Below are 17,737 nucleotides of genomic sequence, written 5' to 3'. Positions count from 1 at the left end.
TTTAATTCGATATGAACTATTAGAGATTACAAGTGCCGACTGAAAAAAAGCAGTAAACTGTGTAGTGAAAGTAGAAAATGAGTACAGAAGACTAGGACAATTATTTTCAAACAGTGGACAACTTATTATTAATCTGGTGGATAGTGACGATGATGAGAGCTCGCCTCCAGGAGAAATATTTTAGACAAGGTACGCTAACATGATGATTATTTCAGTTAAAACAACTCATGTTTTCATTATAAATTGCTAACTTTGTTTAAAACAATATTTTCTTAAATGTAAAATACTTTTCCACAGTTTCGTCTATGTACGTCATCGTTAAACGATAATAAGGATTTTCAACGCTTCTCATATATTTTAGGCACTTGTGATAGAGGAGACCGGGGTTGGTACACTTTTCAAATTAAGGCGCCCATATTTTTTTATTGATAGATGGTAAGAAAATATGTTTAATTTCCTGATTAGTATTGTCTTATTTACATAAATTTCAAATTACGTAATGTTCGGACTTATCCTAATTCCAGAATTTATTTTTTTCCTTAAGGATGCAAGTGTACCAAGCAACCCCGTATTCGAGGTTAGTTGGTACACACCTTGGGGTTGGTTGGTCAAGACAGAAACTAGGAGATTGATGAATATTTTTAATATTTTCATATACAAATCAGCCTACAAAAAGTTAATATTATAAAAAAATCTATTCTTAAAAAAAACGAATAATCTAATCAGATCCATCCGAATCGCAATTGTGACACACAAGCCCGCATTTGCGCATTTTTCATGTGCCCACAATTTGCATTGATTGCACTGAATCCATTTCTCGTTAGGCAAACTATTTGACCAGGGTTCAACGCAAATCAGGCAGAAGGTGTCCTCATCACTACTTGGATCGTTTTTATTTTTGGCTTGTTTTTTCCGTGTTCTTTTTATTTTTGCTAAATACCTGTTTTTTAATTGATTTCGTTTTATTTTTTTTTTCTTTTTCTCTTCTTCTAAGGCATCTTTAATAGGAGTATCTGTCAAAATTTCAGATTTTCTTTTTTTGCGACCATGTTGCTTTTTTCTTTCTGCGTCTTTTGGAAACGGTTTCAAATTCCAGGTTTTCCAGCTTGCTTGTAACGAGTCCGTTACTTAAATAATCGTTTACCTTCTTTTTGTGACTGGAATCTTTTAATTTAATTCTAAATTAAATTCATATTAAAATATTCTTAAACTAAATATTTAAATAACTCCCAGTAAATTTTATTTTCTGATATTGGCATTGAACTGCGCCCTCAGCGGTGAAATTCTGAAAGTACATTTATTCTGCGACGTGTAAAATCTCAACTTGTCACTTGTTAACTGGATGTGAGTGAATAAACATCTCAGAGTAGAGCGGCTGGGAGTCCATTTTTTTCCCGAATTTAGTTTAAGTTTATTTTTTATGTGAAGAGCTGTTATTTTAGAAGAAACCATTTGAGTTATTTTGTTGTTTTGTACGAGGATATTTTCAGTTGGATCACCCTAGCCGGTAAGATAACATTACAAATAAATTATAAGGAAAAATCCTTCATACCATCCGCCATTGTTAGTAAAATTCAGACTTATTTTAATTTCGTCTTTGATAGGTATCCCATATATTTGATACATGTTATATTTCACCTTATTTCATTAAGGAAAAGTTTTATACCTAAATAAATTATAAGTATTAGATTCTATATCTATCTCAAATTTTTATTTCCTTTCAAGAGTTAAAGTAAACAATTATGTATTTCAATTTCATACCATTTAAACCGGCTAATATTTCTTTTTTTTTTCTATTCTATTTAATATAAAGATCATGTTTTCCGTTAAAATTATCTATTTAATATATCCATACATTATAAAAACATTGTCACACCATTCGAAGGTCACTATTTACCGAAAACCATTAAGGTTTTTATTTCAATTTAAGGTCACTTGCTGACATTTTTTGTATCGCCTTCCAAGGTTGATAACCCTTGTGTTTTTCCTTAACTTTTGTATGTACAAAAACTTGGAGTAACACAACTGTTTTTTTAGCCTACTCAAGAATCCAGTTACAAGTCAGGAGAAGAATTATTTTTTAGTTGGGGTTATACTTAATAAAGATAAGGGGAAGGAGTTTCAAGTTGGTTTTTTTATGGGAAATTAAGAAGCAGTTTAAAGGGACGTATTTGTCCAATAGTACCTGATCCAGGGAATACAGGTTTGGTATCTTGTTACCACCTGAGTCCAGTTCTCCACTCTTCGAGGGAAACCGACAGAAAGAACTGACTTATTTTTTTTTATTATCATTCAATTACTTTAAATAATTTTTTTATGTCCTCTTCAAGGTTTAACTTTTGGTTCAATTTTTAATAACAAAAACTATCCTTAATAATAAATATTTTCAATTTTTCCTAAAAAAAAACATTTTATCATTGTAATTTAATTTAATTATTTATTGTTTACCAAGGGATGAGGTTATAACTCTCCCTTGAATTTCTCTTTGTTAGGTTATTGTGTGCACACATATCCCAGAGAATTTTTTTTCTTAAAAACCTAAACAATTTTTGAACGAAAACTAACTATTAGTGAGTAGTATATAATTATATTTATTATTTATACATTATTTTTGGATCTAACTTTTGTCACAATTTGAAATTTTTAAGGGGTAAATTGTTTTATAATTATTCAGGGATTTTACTGTAAATATAGATAAGTTAATTGTATATAAGAGGTGATGGGTCATATATAAGTGTTTAAAATAGTCTGTACATAAAATTGGTATTTATTAAAGTTGGGTTAAAACAATTCAATATTTCAATTAATACCTATCTTTCATATTTCAGCAATACAAGATATCTCGGAAGAAAACATTTAACTTCCTGGCGCCCAACCATTCACTAGAGCAGCTTTTATTTTTTTCATCTGTTTATTTCTTGGTGGTTTTCTTGTCATTAATTCTTATATCTTACGGTCTCTGTAGGGCATGCAAATTGGCCGAATCCTTCTTTGAGTGTCAAGTGGTCATTCTCCTGCATAGTCGCTAGCCAACACTTAATTCTGTTATATTTTAAAATTCATATTTACTTCATAAAATTCATATTTATTTCTTTTACATAATTTATTTCTATCTAATCCCTTCCATCTTCCGTTATTCCCCATATTAGTTCGTTGGTGTATCAAGGTGCATTTTAGAGTTCACCCTTTTGCTACACTGGATAGAGTCACCCAGACTTCCTCTAGCACAATTGTTGCTACATTAACATATTTTTGTTACATTGGCGAGCCCAACGTGGTGCCTTTTCTCAGTTCAGACCGTACATTCTGTAGTATATTTCTCTTTGCAAAATATTCTTTATTATTTCTAATTTGTTCCTGTTGCTCTCTGTTCATTTTTTTTAACTTCCTTATTTATTTATCTTTTCTTATTAGATTTACATTTATAGGTATACTTGTATTGCTGCAGTTTACTTATATTCATATTTAAACCCTCACCTTCTTAATCATTGTGTACAGTTAACAATCTATTTTACTAATTATTGAACTATAAGAATTTAATAATTTAGATATTACTATTTTTATATATATATTAGCCAATATTGGTGGGTTTTTTATATTCAATTATTTGTTAATCATATACTTGTTGAAACCATTGTGTGTTGCTTCAAGGATTGTGTTATATTTACTTAACCATTTTAAAATTTTTGTGAATAACTTTAGATTATTCTTGGATTGATTTTGTGGTGTGTTGGTACATATATATTCATATTTTTTTTTTGAAAACTTTAGATTATTCTTCGATTGATTTTGTGGAGTGGTAATACATTATTTCCTTTGTCTATTCCTTTATTCATCTATTTTTTTTCACAATGTCTGCATTCAAGGTAGAACATTTATTAGTCAAGGAATTAGATTATGAGTTGAGAATTAGGGACATCAATATTGATGAGTCTTCCAATGTGGATTTAAAACGCAAACTATTGCGTGGAGCTTTAAGGCAAGAAGAAGGAAACAGAAGCTTTCGACAAATTTCTGCCACAAGTATTCCTTTTCTAGAGCAGCAAGAAGAGATTGATGAGACTGTGGATGATTTGGCTAAAAGGATATCCGATTTTAGAGGGACTGTCCAAGATAGCCTATACTCCAGGCTGATATCACGTCTAGCTCATATCTCAGGCCGTGTTCATTTATTGTCGTGTTCGAATGAGGAGCAGCAATCTTATAAACGCTCAATTTCAATCCGAATTCTTAGCCTAGAGGGTGAACTTGATTCACGAGTAAATCCAATTGCTACTTCAACACCTATTTCTTCTGTCCAAGCAGCTAACTCATTTCTACACCCCAAACCTGTTCAGGTACATAAATGGGGCATTACATTTTCTGGTGAAGGTCATTATGACCAAGTAATTTCTTTTTTGGATAGGGTGGAATGTCTTCGAGTATCGAGAGGAGTAAGTGAAGATGATCTTTTTGCAGCTTCTGCTGAATTGTTTACAGGCGCAGCTTTTACGTGGTTTAGAAACAACCGCAATAATTTTTCTAATTGGTCTGATTTGGCTCAGAAACTTAAATCTGATTTTCTTCCATATTCATTTCAAGATGACCTTCTAGACCAAATCAAAAATCGTAAACAGAAGCCAAATGAGTCTGTTACGATGTTTATCAATAACATTTTGGGTATGTGTAGTCGCCTTGAGACTCCTTTAACAGATTCTGCAAAAATTAAGATTATTCTGAAATGTCTATTGCCTTTTTATCACCAGCAATTAGCTTTAGTAGACATCACCAGTATAGCAGACATCACCGAGAAATGTAAACGTTTGGAGGAAACTTTATCTTGGTCTTCTCAACCTCCCACCACTTCCAAACACTCTTCTGACTCTTTCGGTCACCAAAATTCTTTTAGGCACCGTTCTTGGCAATCTAAGGGCCCTGAGCGTAATATCTCAGTTGTAAGTTCTGTAGTGTGCTGGAATTGTCGTGAGTCTGGCCACACTTTTTATGATTGCGGCATCCCTCGTACCCGTATTTTCTGCCACGGTTGTGGTAAAGAAAATACCCTCAAACGCAATTGTTTTAGGTGTTCGGGAAACGAACGATCGGAGGTCCGTCCCCTGAGCGTTTCTCCGTCCACACCCCCATCAGGGAATCAAACCGTTACATCAAACGAAGTCACTGGTCCAACCACGTCAAGCCACCCAAACCCGTCTTCCAGTCGGAAAGGGAAAGGGGTTGTCCCCAAAAAACCAACACACACCACACCAAGTCATTCCAAGAAGTAACTTCTCAATATAATACATTTGATTCGCATAGATTATCTTCCCCAAATATCTTCCCAAATTTTAGTAATAAACATAATAGTAGCAGTGTAGTAGTTCCAGTATCTATACCAGAGTCTACCACAATTCAGGAGGATTCTTTTATTTCTGATTCTTCTTGTTTGCCTATTGCATCCTCTGATTGTGTAGGTAGAGATAATAAGTTTAGTTTAGTACCATTTAAAATTTTTGATCAATCAGATAATTGTTGTTTTGATTTGAATTCGTTATTAGTGAGAAAACATAATGATAATAGACCTTATCTTCCTATTAAGATTTTAGGACAATCTTGTTTAGCTCTTTTAGATAGTGGCTCGAACATTTCTGTGATAGGTTCACATTCATTAGCTTTACTGAAAAATGCTGAGATTTCTATTAGGCCCATTTCTTCTCTGCAAGTGTCTACTGCAGATGGTACAGTTCAGTCTATTACAGGCAAATTTGAAACTGAAATCACAGTAGCAGATTTATGTAAACAAATTACATTCTATATTATTCCTTCAGTTCAGAATTCTATAATTTTAGGTATGGACTTCTTAAATGCTTTTAATAGCACACTAAATTGTTCTAATTTTTCCTTTTCTATTTCTCAATTTAATCTGTCCTTACTTAGTGCTATTCAGGATTTTACTAGTTTATCTAGTTCAGAACAAAGTCAATTAGAGAATATGATCTCTAAATTTACAACCCTTTCGTCAAAAGACAAATTAGGTCGTACATCCTTAATATCTCACACTATCGAAGTGGGAGATACCACACCTTTTAGACAATATCAGTATCCTATTCCCCAGGCTTGGCAAGTTGACTTGGAAAAGGAAATTGATTCCATGTTAGAGTTGAAGATCATTGAACCTTCCACGTCTTCTTACTGTAGTCCTTTGTGGTTAACCAAGAAAAAAGATGGATCTTTTAGGGTTTGCTTCGATGGTCGAAAGTTGAATAATATTACTACAAATCGGGATGCTTATCCTATTCCCCGAATAGACGTCATTCTAAGTAAACTCCAGAATGCTAGGTATATTTCTTCTATCGATCTATCTAAAGCTTTTTTACAGATTCCTTTGAGTGAGGAAAGTAAAAAGTATACAGCTTTTGCAGTTAGTGGGAAAGGATTATTTCAGTTTGTCACTATGCCTTTTGGTCTTGTTTCAGCTCCTCAGACAATGTGTCGTCTGATGGACTTAGTCATTGGTCCTCAGTTAGAGCCCTATGTTTTTTATTATTTGGATGACATTTTGGTTGTCACTCCTGATTTTTCTCTTCATATGGAAATTTTGGATAAGTTGTTTTTACGTCTCAAAGAGGCTAATTTAACTATTAATTTAGATAAATGTCAGTTTTGTCGTCCTAGTCTTAAATTTTTAGGATATGTAGTCGATAGTAAAGGTTTAAGGACTGACCCTGATAAAGTTACAGCTATCAAAGATTTTCCTATACCTAAGACTACCACTCAAGTCCGTAGGATATTAGGCATGTGTGGATATTATCGTCGGTTTGTGCCGTCTTATTCTACTTTGTTGTCTCCACTTACAGATCTCCTTAAAAATAGGAAAAAAGGCCAAACTATTACATGGACTTCAGAAGCCGATGATGCTTTCCGGCGTATAAAAGAAGCTCTTACTAGTGCACCTGTCATGACATCTCCGAATTTTAAAGAGCATTTCTATCTCATGACAGATTGTTCCAACACTGCTTCAGGTGGTGTACTATTTCAAATGAAGGATGGTTCGGAACATCCAATAGCTTATACCAGCAAAAAGCTCAATAAAGCACAGAAAAATTATTCCACCACAGAGAGAGAACTTCTTGCAATTATCCATGGTCTTGATGCCTTTCGGTACTATCTTGAGGGTCGTAAGTTTACTATCATCACAGATCATAGTTCTTTATTATGGTTACATTCCATGAAAAATCCGTCACAACGTTTATCCCGTTGGATTTGTAGGCTTTCTGTCTTTGATTATAATATTGTTCATCGCAAAGCCAATGGTGTTGTGGTTGCAGATGCGTTGTCACGTACATTCGATATCAATCTTTTAGATCTGTCCACTTTATCTCCAGATAATTGGTATCGAAAGATGATTCATAATGTCACCCAAGAACCTACTAGATATCCTGATTTCAAGGTAGAGAATAATATCCTGTATAAACATGTAATCAGTCCAGTTGAGTCTTTATCGAATATGTCTGATTGGAAAATAGTAGTCCCAACAGCAAATAGGGATGAAGTCTTGAGAACTTTTCATGATGATGTGACATCAGGTCACTTTGGTTTTTATAAAACATTTAGTAAAATAGCTGAGTTATATTACTGGCCTGGTCTGCGCAACTCAGTTAAGAAATACATCTCTAGATGTAGAGTTTGTGCAACATGCAAGCCGAGTAACCTACCTCAAGCTGGATTAATGGGTTCGTTTAGGAACATTAATTTTCCTTGGCAAATGATCTCTTTAGACCTTATTGGACCGTATCCCCGTAGTTATTCAGGTAATACGTATTGTTTGGTAGTTGTAGATTACTTCACCAAATTTCCTTTAGTTTGCCCTCTTCGTAAGGCTACAACTCCAGCTATTTTGAAGTTCTTAGAGGAGCAAGTGTTCTTACTATTTGGTATTCCCCAAATAGTATCATGTGATAATGGTCCACAATTTATTTCTAAAGCCTTCAAAGATCTTTTAAGTAAATATAAGGTCCAAAAGATATTCTACAATGCAGCTTATCATCCGCAAGCTAACCACACTGAACGTGTAAATCGTAGCATTGTTACTGCTCTTCGATCTTACACTTACACTGATCATAGAGCTTGGGATCAGTACATTCATTCAGTTGCTCAAGCCATTCGAACTTCTGTTCATGAAACCACTCAGTGCTCTCCAGCTTATGTTAATTTTGGTAGGCATGTTCCATTGTCAGGTGATTATTTCGGTTTAATTTCTGAAAATTCAACAACTCTTCCTCAAATTTCTGAGAAACTTCACCGTATGGAAGATCTCCAAAACTTACCTCCAATATTCGCTGACATTAGGAAGAAGTTGAAAGCTTCTTACCATAGAAATCAGCATCAGTATAATTTGAGGAAACGAGATTTGCGATTTTTTGTGGGCGATCGAGTTTTGAAACGGAATTTTGTAAAATCAAATAAAGGTGATGCCATTTCTGCTAAGTTTTGTCAGAAATATGTTCCCTGTACTGTCGTTAGGGTAATATCTCCTTTAGTATATGAATTAAAAGACAATTCGACAAATAGACGAATTGGTCAATTTCATATAAAGGATATACTCCCTGATAATACAACAGATGAGGCAACATCTTCATCTTCAGAGGAAGATTAACTTAATGTCTATTAAGTTAACTTATTCCTATGAGTGTTATTGTTTTGGCTCGGTTTGGTTACGATTTGATATTTTCTTAGATTTTTGTTATTAATCACCAGATTTGATATATCTACAGCTTATACTTTGATTAGTATCTGTTTATAATTAGTTAAAATTATTAAGGCCATTAGAGTGTTTACTTATATTAGATGTTGCATTGGTATGGAACTAAATATTGTAATGCTACTATACTGTGCTATATGTTTATGTGTGTATAACCTATGTTCCCATTTTGCTTACTTGTTTTGCCAGGTTGGAAAGAATGTTGTAATTTTTTTATGGATTTGATTCCGTTTATTGGTCATGATCAAGTTATATAGGAACATGTATCTGAATGTGCTACGTGGGATGGTTTTTTGTTATGTCATTAGGAATTTATATAGATAATCAGTATGCATAATTTTAGTACACTTCTATATTATATAGACTATTCTGCCTGTGTATATGTGACTGAATATGTGGGTTCGAAGTTTTAGTTCAATTGTTGGCCTCAGTTGTGCAATGAATTTCGGAATTCACCATTTTCATGACAAGTTGTACAGTTATCTAGGCAGTAGAACGTCTTAGGATTTGAACATTTAGCTTTAATCCTTAATATTTTCAGACTTTGGTCTAATATAAGAATTGTTGTTCCTTAGCTGATTTATTATTCTTACTTATAAAATAGTTTATTCAAGTCATGGATTGCTCCCTTTACAGCTAACATGTTTAGATTACAGTTATGGATAGTGATTCCATATTTTGGCAACAAATGATATTTATAGTTATTTATAGTTTAGGCCATTTATAGTTATTTTCACTTCTTTCCTCAGGCACTTATCTATATTTTGGTATATTGAATTAGGAATTATCCTGTTCTCTTTTATTAATATCAGAACGAATTATAAATCTGCAGTTTCTTCAGAAATTGGTCTACTCGTTCTTGATGTTCTGTTTTGTTATTACTCCTACCTTAACTCTTACTATTTTGCTATGGTTGTTAGAGTTACTGGCACATTAAACTCCTTTTTAGTGCTCTTATGTTAGATATTCTTGTAAATTTGTTGTAGCTACCTGCTATAGTTATCGAGTATCAGCATAAGTTAATTTTGTTGTTTTTTTTCTAGTTTTTATTTTTGGTCTTTATTTTGGATCCCAAATGTACTGATGGCAGATCATCAGGATGGAATCGATTTTATGGCTGTCCTTTTGTTTAAGCCGTTAGTCCCACATTTTGATCCAATAATTTATTTGATGAATTTTAAGGTTAGGCACATATTACCGGATGTGGGTATATGTGGACCTACCATATTTGGTTTATTTGGTTATAGTGTGAATTGGGTCATTATTTGCCTGATTGATTATCTTTGGATATGCTACTTTATAAATCTGTTGTCCACTGTATGGTCAATTTTGGATTTACCATCCAATTCGACACTTATATTGTTGTCTATACATTTGGTATTTTTTAATGTTACTTATATTGTTTTATATAAGTATGTTGGTACTTTTATTATTACTTATTATTGTGTATCGGTCCACCCATTTGCCTGATTGATTATTCCTTGGATATGCTCTTCTATAAATCTGTTGTCCATTGATGAGTCAATTTTGGAACCAGGGTCCGATTGCACATTATTTTGGATTATTTGCATTGAGTATTTGTAGTACTAGTCTATACTATGCTATGTTAAAGCTTTACTTTAATTTTACTCTAGATAGTATGTGACTTTGTACTTAGTTACATGTGGGTATCTTTATATGAAACCATATCTTTGTTTCTACATCACTCATAATCTGTGGTTAATGATAATCGTGTGAATCGATGTAGATTGTTTTGGAAATATTTTAGTGAGTTAATATAGTTTATAGCTGTACTTGGAAAATTGTTGCCATGGCTATAATTTTTATATATATAAGTTTATTTTTTCTTCTCGATTCTTGATTGCTCCACATATGGTTAAAGTATTGGTTAACCTACATCTAACCAATCAGTCAAGTAAAAAAAAAAAAAAAAAAAAAAAAAAAAAAAAAAAAAAAAAAAAAAAAAAAAAAAAAAATTTTCACTAAAAATTTTTTTTTCTCCAAGTAAGAGGGAAATGTAACGAGTCCGTTACTTAAATAATCGTTTACCTTCTTTTTGTGACTGGAATCTTTTAATTTAATTCTAAATTAAATTCATATTAAAATATTCTTAAACTAAATATTTAAATAACTCCCAGTAAATTTTATTTTCTGATATTGGCATTGAACTGCGCCCTCAGCGGTGAAATTCTGAAAGTACATTTATTCTGCGACGTGTAAAATCTCAACTTGTCACTTGTTAACTGGATGTGAGTGAATAAACATCTCAGAGTAGAGCGGCTGGGAGTCCATTTTTTTCCCGAATTTAGTTTAAGTTTATTTTTTATGTGAAGAGCTGTTATTTTAGAAGAAACCATTTGAGTTATTTTGTTGTTTTGTACGAGGATATTTTCAGTTGGATCACCCTAGCCGGTAAGATAACATTACAAATAAATTATAAGGAAAAATCCTTCATACCATCCGCCATTGTTAGTAAAATTCAGACTTATTTTAATTTCGTCTTTGATAGGTATCCCATATATTTGATACATGTTATATTTCACCTTATTTCATTAAGGAAAAGTTTTATACCTAAATAAATTATAAGTATTAGATTCTATATCTATCTCAAATTTTTATTTCCTTTCAAGAGTTAAAGTAAACAATTATGTATTTCAATTTCATACCATTTAAACCGGCTAATATTTCTTTTTTTTTCTATTCTATTTAATATAAAGATCATGTTTTCCGTTAAAATTATCTATTTAATATATCCATACATTATAAAAACATTGTCACACCATTCGAAGGTCACTATTTACCGAAAACCATTAAGGTTTTTATTTCAATTTAAGGTCACTTGCTGACATTTTTTGTATCGCCTTCCAAGGTTGATAACCCTTGTGTTTTTCCTTAACTTTTGTATGTACAAAAACTTGGAGTAACACAACTGTTTTTTTAGCCTACTCAAGAATCCAGTTACAAGTCAGGAGAAGAATTATTTTTTAGTTGGGGTTATACTTAATAAAGATAAGGGGAAGGAGTTTCAAGTTGGTTTTTTTATGGGAAATTAAGAAGCAGTTTAAAGGGACGTATTTGTCCAATAGTACCTGATCCAGGGAATACAGGTTTGGTATCTTGTTACCACCTGAGTCCAGTTCTCCACTCTTCGAGGGAAACCGACAGGAAGAACTGACTTATTTTTTTTTATTATCATTCAATTACTTTAAATAATTTTTTTATGTCCTCTTCAAGGTTTAACTTTTGGTTCAATTTTTAATAACAAAAACTATCCTTAATAATAAATATTTTCAATTTTTCCTAAAAAAAAACATTTTATCATTGTAATTTAATTTAATTATTTATTGTTTACCAAGGGATGAGGTTATAACTCTCCCTTGAATTTCTCTTTGTTAGGTTATTGTGTGCACACATATCCCAGAGAATTTTTTTTCTTAAAAACCTAAACAATTTTTGAACGAAAACTAACTATTAGTGAGTAGTATATAATTATATTTATTATTTATACATTATTTTTGGATCTAACTTTTGTCACAATTTGAAATTTTTAAGGGGTAAATTGTTTTATAATTATTCAGGGATTTTACTGTAAATATAGATAAGTTAATTGTATATAAGAGGTGATGGGTCATATATAAGTGTTTAAAATAGTCTGTACATAAAATTGGTATTTATTAAAGTTGGGTTAAAACAATTCAATATTTCAATTAATACCTATCTTTCATATTTCAGCAATACAAGATATCTCGGAAGAAAACATTTAACTTCCTGGCGCCCAACCATTCACTAGAGCAGCTTTTATTTTTTTCATCTGTTTATTTCTTGGTGGTTTTCTTGTCATTAATTCTTATATCTTACGGTCTCTGTAGGGCATGCAAATTGGCCGAATCCTTCTTTGAGTGTCAAGTGGTCATTCTCCTGCATAGTCGCTAGCCAACACTTAATTCTGTTATATTTTAAAATTCATATTTACTTCATAAAATTCATATTTATTTCTTTTACATAATTTATTTCTATCTAATCCCTTCCATCTTCCGTTATTCCCCATATTAGTTCGTTGGTGTATCAAGGTGCATTTTAGAGTTCACCCTTTTGCTACACTGGATAGAGTCACCCAGACTTCCTCTAGCACAATTGTTGCTACATTAACATATTTTTGTTACATGCTGCGTGTCTTTGTTAGAATTAGTTTGTTGGTCTGGCAATGGGTTATCGACACGTCACTTCGATGGGTGTAATTCGGGTTTTGCCTCGAGTTTTGCTCGATAGCTTGCAAATCTTGTTCACGATCTGGTCTATCTGTGACATAAGCAGCCATAAATTCACTGTTCGAAAAAATATCTCTATTAAATGGATAAATTCCGGTAACCTGAAATCCAGCTGTAATATTGTTTGGAGTTATCGCTAATGGTAGTGCAGTACGAACTATACTGGGTATATCATAAATGGTCATCGTTGCACCAGGATGATTAGTCATCCAAGAGTCACACGCAGTATTGACATACTTTTTTAATGGTTCATACACACTGCGATCCAGTGGTTGGAGCTTATGGCTGCAGTGAGGTGGAAAAGATAACACTGTTATGCCGTGATCTTTGCAGATGTTTAGTGCCTCAGGAGACAAATGCGAATCGTGGTTGTATATCAAAAGTAGGAGAGGATTTTCTTTAGATGCCTTGCCGTATTTAATAAAATGCTGGATATATTGTATAAAATGAACTTCTTTCATCCAGCCTGACGGATTAGCACTTCCAGCGCTTCCAGCCGGGGCATCTGTGAGAAAATGGAGCTTAAAATGTACTCGAGGAAATATGAAAAAGGTGGCACAGTATTTCCAGTAAAAGAAACAGCACACGCTAAAGTTACAAGCGTTCTGCGTTCTGCCGAAGTAACTCTTCCCACTTGTTTAACACCACGTCTAGCCACAATATGATCTGAAGGTATCTGAACTGTAGTAATCCCAATTTCGTCCATGTTCCAGATGTCCGCAGGACTAAAGTTAAATCTTCTAAGGACAATTTCTAGATTGCTGAAAAATCTTTCTACATTTGTTTTGTTGAAACTCATCGTTGTAGACAAACTGGTGGCTTCAGGCGTCCTTTTGGCCAATTCAGCATTTCTCTGTAAAAACGATGTAAACCAATCGGGCCTGCCATCCCATTCGTTTTCCAGCTATTTGGAACCAACAAATTCAAAGAAGTTGCGTATAAAAAAGCTAATCGTCTCACTTCTTTCGGCGTAAGACCATAATAAATATCTGCAGATATTTTTATGTAATCTGCAAGGTTGGACTCTTGAATCTCGGTAAAAATCTAAAACCAAATATTTTATTAGTAAGCAGACCATCAAGGATACTATTTTTTACAAAACCTACCTGTCTATTTTTAGAGTATCCAACAATTGTTAAAGACATTTCCCTTTCTGCTTGCAGTTCCTCTATCGTAAATCTTCTTAACGTGTTAAAAGGAATTTTAAAGTCACCAGCAGCAGAACTTAGAAATTGCCCTCGCAGTTTTACGGTTCTAGCAGCCCTTAGCATAGTATCTGGGGGTATTGTATCTGGGGGTATAGTATCTGGCTCTCTTTCTGATTATCTTTTAAAGATACGCATTATAATAAAGGTTTACTAAAAAAGAAAAACTGGGAGAAGAATGTCATATTTAAAAAAGCTGAGGAAATGGTTCTCCACAACAGCAACTAATATATTTAAAGCATCAGTTAATAAAATAACTATAGTCAGAATGATTGCCAGTATTCGAAACGAATAGGCACCAAAAGAAGAAGAAAAAAGCCAGCTAGAAATGTAACAAAAAAAAAAGCGTAAAGGTAGCTCGCCGGGGTTGATTGGTACACCGTATCAACCACACCTTCACAATCTGAACCAACCATCCCCAATGCACTTTTTTAGGTTAAACATGCCAAAACTACATGTTAAAGCATTAATCAAGGTTTTATATTTGGTAAGTATTGACAAAAGTACAAAGTTTCTTAATGTATATAAGCTGTTGTTATCGGCAAAGCAATAAAACTGATAACACAAATGTTTCAACTACATGAATATTTACTTACGGCTGACAAAACCACGTGCACCAAGTAAAACTCACAAAACGACGCCCACACACCAACGATAACTGTCGTCAACAACACCTCCCGAAAAATAAGAGCAACGCCGGTTTTACCCGAACGGATGCCGAAATATTAGAAATGTACCAACCAACCCCTATGCCCAACCAACCCCGGTCTCCCCTATGTCGTATAATTTTAATATATCTACTTCATACGTTATTGGTACCAATAACTATACATACAAAAGACGTATGACGTAGATATCTTAAAATTGTATGACATAATATATAACAAGTGCCTGAAAAAATGAGAAGCGTTAAAAAGCCTTATAATGCTGTTGTTTCACCTAGTATTTTTTTCGACAGGTAGAATGATAATTTTTTTACGTTTCACTTTTAACCATTTCAAAAACAAAGAAATATAACGTTTTGTTAGTTTTTCCAAAATCAGATTTTCTGCTCTTTTACTATAATATACACATTACACATTGTTATTTTATGATTTAATACTTGTATCAAAAAATTTGTGTCGGTGAAACAACCAATATCGCTATACGTCCATGAACATCGGTTACTCGAATTTCAAACATACAAATATTATGCTTGAATTTGCCGACTGACGAGATATCGATGGACCCGACTTTATAAGTTTGCAAAAGAGGTCGACGAAATACTCTAATGAAATACGCTATGGGCACGTATGCTTGGTTGTATAGTAATTTCCAGCCACTTCTAGTCTGTCAAAAAGTAACTACAAATCTTTTATAACTAACTTCACGCCCGGGTATCTCTTATGGGAGTGACAGTCCTCTGAAATTTGTATTTCCTAAGGACACCAGAGGGCGTAGCATTCATAGCAAAGCTTCGTGACTGCGCAATACCGCAACCAACAAAACAAGTACGCCATTTTTATTGTGGTTTCGACACAGTGTTTTGAGTTGTATTATTTGCGATTAAATAATTGTTTGTTTTTTTGCCATCATATTTAAATAATTACGGTTTTTAACTGTTGCGTTAATGGTTGTAATAATTACAATAAGGATACTCAAATGCATATTTTTCCAAAAGATAGGGCGGTAAGTAGAAAATGCTGATATAAGATTTTATTTATTTTTTAATAATTGCCTTAAAATGTCCGATGTTGTCCCAAACTTCTTTCTTTCATGTTATGATGTGTATTAGAATTGTTGCCGATATCGAATTAGGTAAAAGTTTTTTAGGAATTAAAATTATCGCCATTAAAAATGTGGCAATTCTTCAATGTTTCAAGAACTTTTTCTACAAAACTTTTGTTTATTTGTCCATTTGTAAAGCACCTCTAGAAATATACTATGTAACATTATTTCACAGAAAATATTAAAAACAAACTATTTATTTTTTAGCTTTATGATATTTGGATTAACAAAATTGGCAGAGAAGACTTGCACAATTCATTTTGGACCAGAAGCCCGCTATGTTGGATTGAGATATAAGTCCACCTTGAAATGTGATGCTATTCCTTCTCTGTTTCTGTGTTGTAATTTATAGAAACTACAGCATAGCCACTGTTTAACCAACTACATTTAAATACATGTAATTAATGTTAATATAAAAACGTAAAAAAAGAAAATAAAGTAGAAAAAGAACCAACGTTTGTTTTATCAAAGAATATAGACGCTATAAGCAGAGAACAACCCAACACAGAGAAGCGACAGTTCTTTGAAGTTACGTGGCCAAGCCGCCAATGACAGCTAACAACCAGAAAATTAATAGTCAGTGGGCATATCACACAATATAAATTCTTAAGAGTGTAGGCGCAAAATTTCGGGCCAATGTTTTTTAAATGCATTCATTTTTTCCGAATCCTGAAAAAACTAATAAGTATTTTTGAAAAATTTAAACGCAGAGTGAAAGACTACATTATTACTGAGGGCCGAAAGTCCCCGAAAACTTCTATAATGTTTATTTTAATAAGTTACAGGGGTGAAAAAAAAAGAGAAAATTTAGTGTGATTTTTAATTTGAAATATCTCATTCAAAAAAACTTTTTGTTTATTCTAAGGGACTTTCGGCCCTCGGTAATAATGTAATCTTTCATTCTGTATTTAAATTTTTCAAAAATATTTGTTAGTTTTCTCAGGATTCGAAAAAAAAATGATTGCATTTAAAAAGAATTGGCCCGAAATTTTGTGCCTACGCTCTTAAATCAAATTGAGCATTTATGTTGACTTTCAATAAATAAGAAATATTGCACTAAATAGTTACCTGCAGGGCCGACTTTTGTTGACATTCTTAATGGTGTAATTATTTTTTATTTACAAAAGGTAATTTACTGATGCCACCAAATGATGCCTGATGCCTACAAAAAGTAGATGAGTACCTATTTAGTTTTTTCATAATTTAATGTAAGTTTGTTTATTTGCAACCATGTTTTTGCAATTTTGAAGTCTTGTTCTGTTGGAATTTTAAGATTTTCCCAATTATCGGTCTAATTATGTTTCCAACAATTTTTAGTTTGAGCATTTTAGTAATTTCTTTGTTTCGTTTAAGAGCGTAGACGCAAAATTTCGGGCCAATGCTTTTTAACATTTTTTTGGAATCCTGAGAACTAACAAATATTTTTGTAAAATTTAAACACAGAATGAAAGATTACATTATTACCGAGGGCCGAAAGTCCCTTAGAATAAACAAAAAGTTTTTTTGAATGAGATATTTGAAATTAAAAATCACACTAAATTTTCTCTTTTTTTCACCCCTGTAACTTATTAAAATAAACATTATAAAAGTTTTCGGGGACTTTTGGCCCTCAGTAATAATGCGGTCTTTCATTCTGCGTTTAAATTTTTCAAAAATACTTATTAGTTTTTTCAGGATTCGAAAAAAATGAATACATTTAAAAAACATTTGCCCCAAATTTTGCGCCTACGCTCTTAAATCAAATATTCTCGTGTATAAAA

At 32.7% G+C, this 17,737-nt stretch overlaps 1 protein-coding gene and 1 long non-coding RNA gene across 2 annotated transcripts; one reads left to right on the top strand and one right to left on the bottom strand.

Moving 5' to 3' along the window:
* Window positions 1-1,122: 1,122 nt before the first annotated feature.
* LOC140447725 (uncharacterized) lies at window positions 1,123-2,790 on the top strand. Its single transcript, XR_011951630.1, has 2 exons — window positions 1,123-1,507; window positions 2,038-2,790. It is a non-coding gene; the product is annotated as an uncharacterized lncRNA (long non-coding RNA).
* A 10,106-nt stretch (window positions 2,791-12,896) lies between these two features.
* LOC140448962 (uncharacterized) lies at window positions 12,897-14,276 on the bottom strand. The gene is made up of 4 exons (XM_072542103.1): window positions 14,112-14,276; window positions 13,966-14,049; window positions 13,604-13,909; window positions 12,897-13,526 (listed from the first exon to the last, which is right to left on the bottom strand). Exons 1-4 carry the CDS (start codon window positions 14,274-14,276, stop codon window positions 12,897-12,899), a joined length of 1,185 nt encoding a protein of 394 aa, XP_072398204.1.
* Between the last annotated feature and the right edge of the window lie 3,461 nt (window positions 14,277-17,737).

The sequence above is a fragment of the Diabrotica undecimpunctata genome, chromosome 8 (genome assembly GCF_040954645.1).
Source record: "Diabrotica undecimpunctata isolate CICGRU chromosome 8, icDiaUnde3, whole genome shotgun sequence".
Taxonomy (NCBI): domain Eukaryota; kingdom Metazoa; phylum Arthropoda; class Insecta; order Coleoptera; family Chrysomelidae; genus Diabrotica; species Diabrotica undecimpunctata.
The sequence above is the reverse complement of the archived record's forward strand: the minus strand, read 5'-3'. Positions and strand labels throughout refer to the sequence as shown.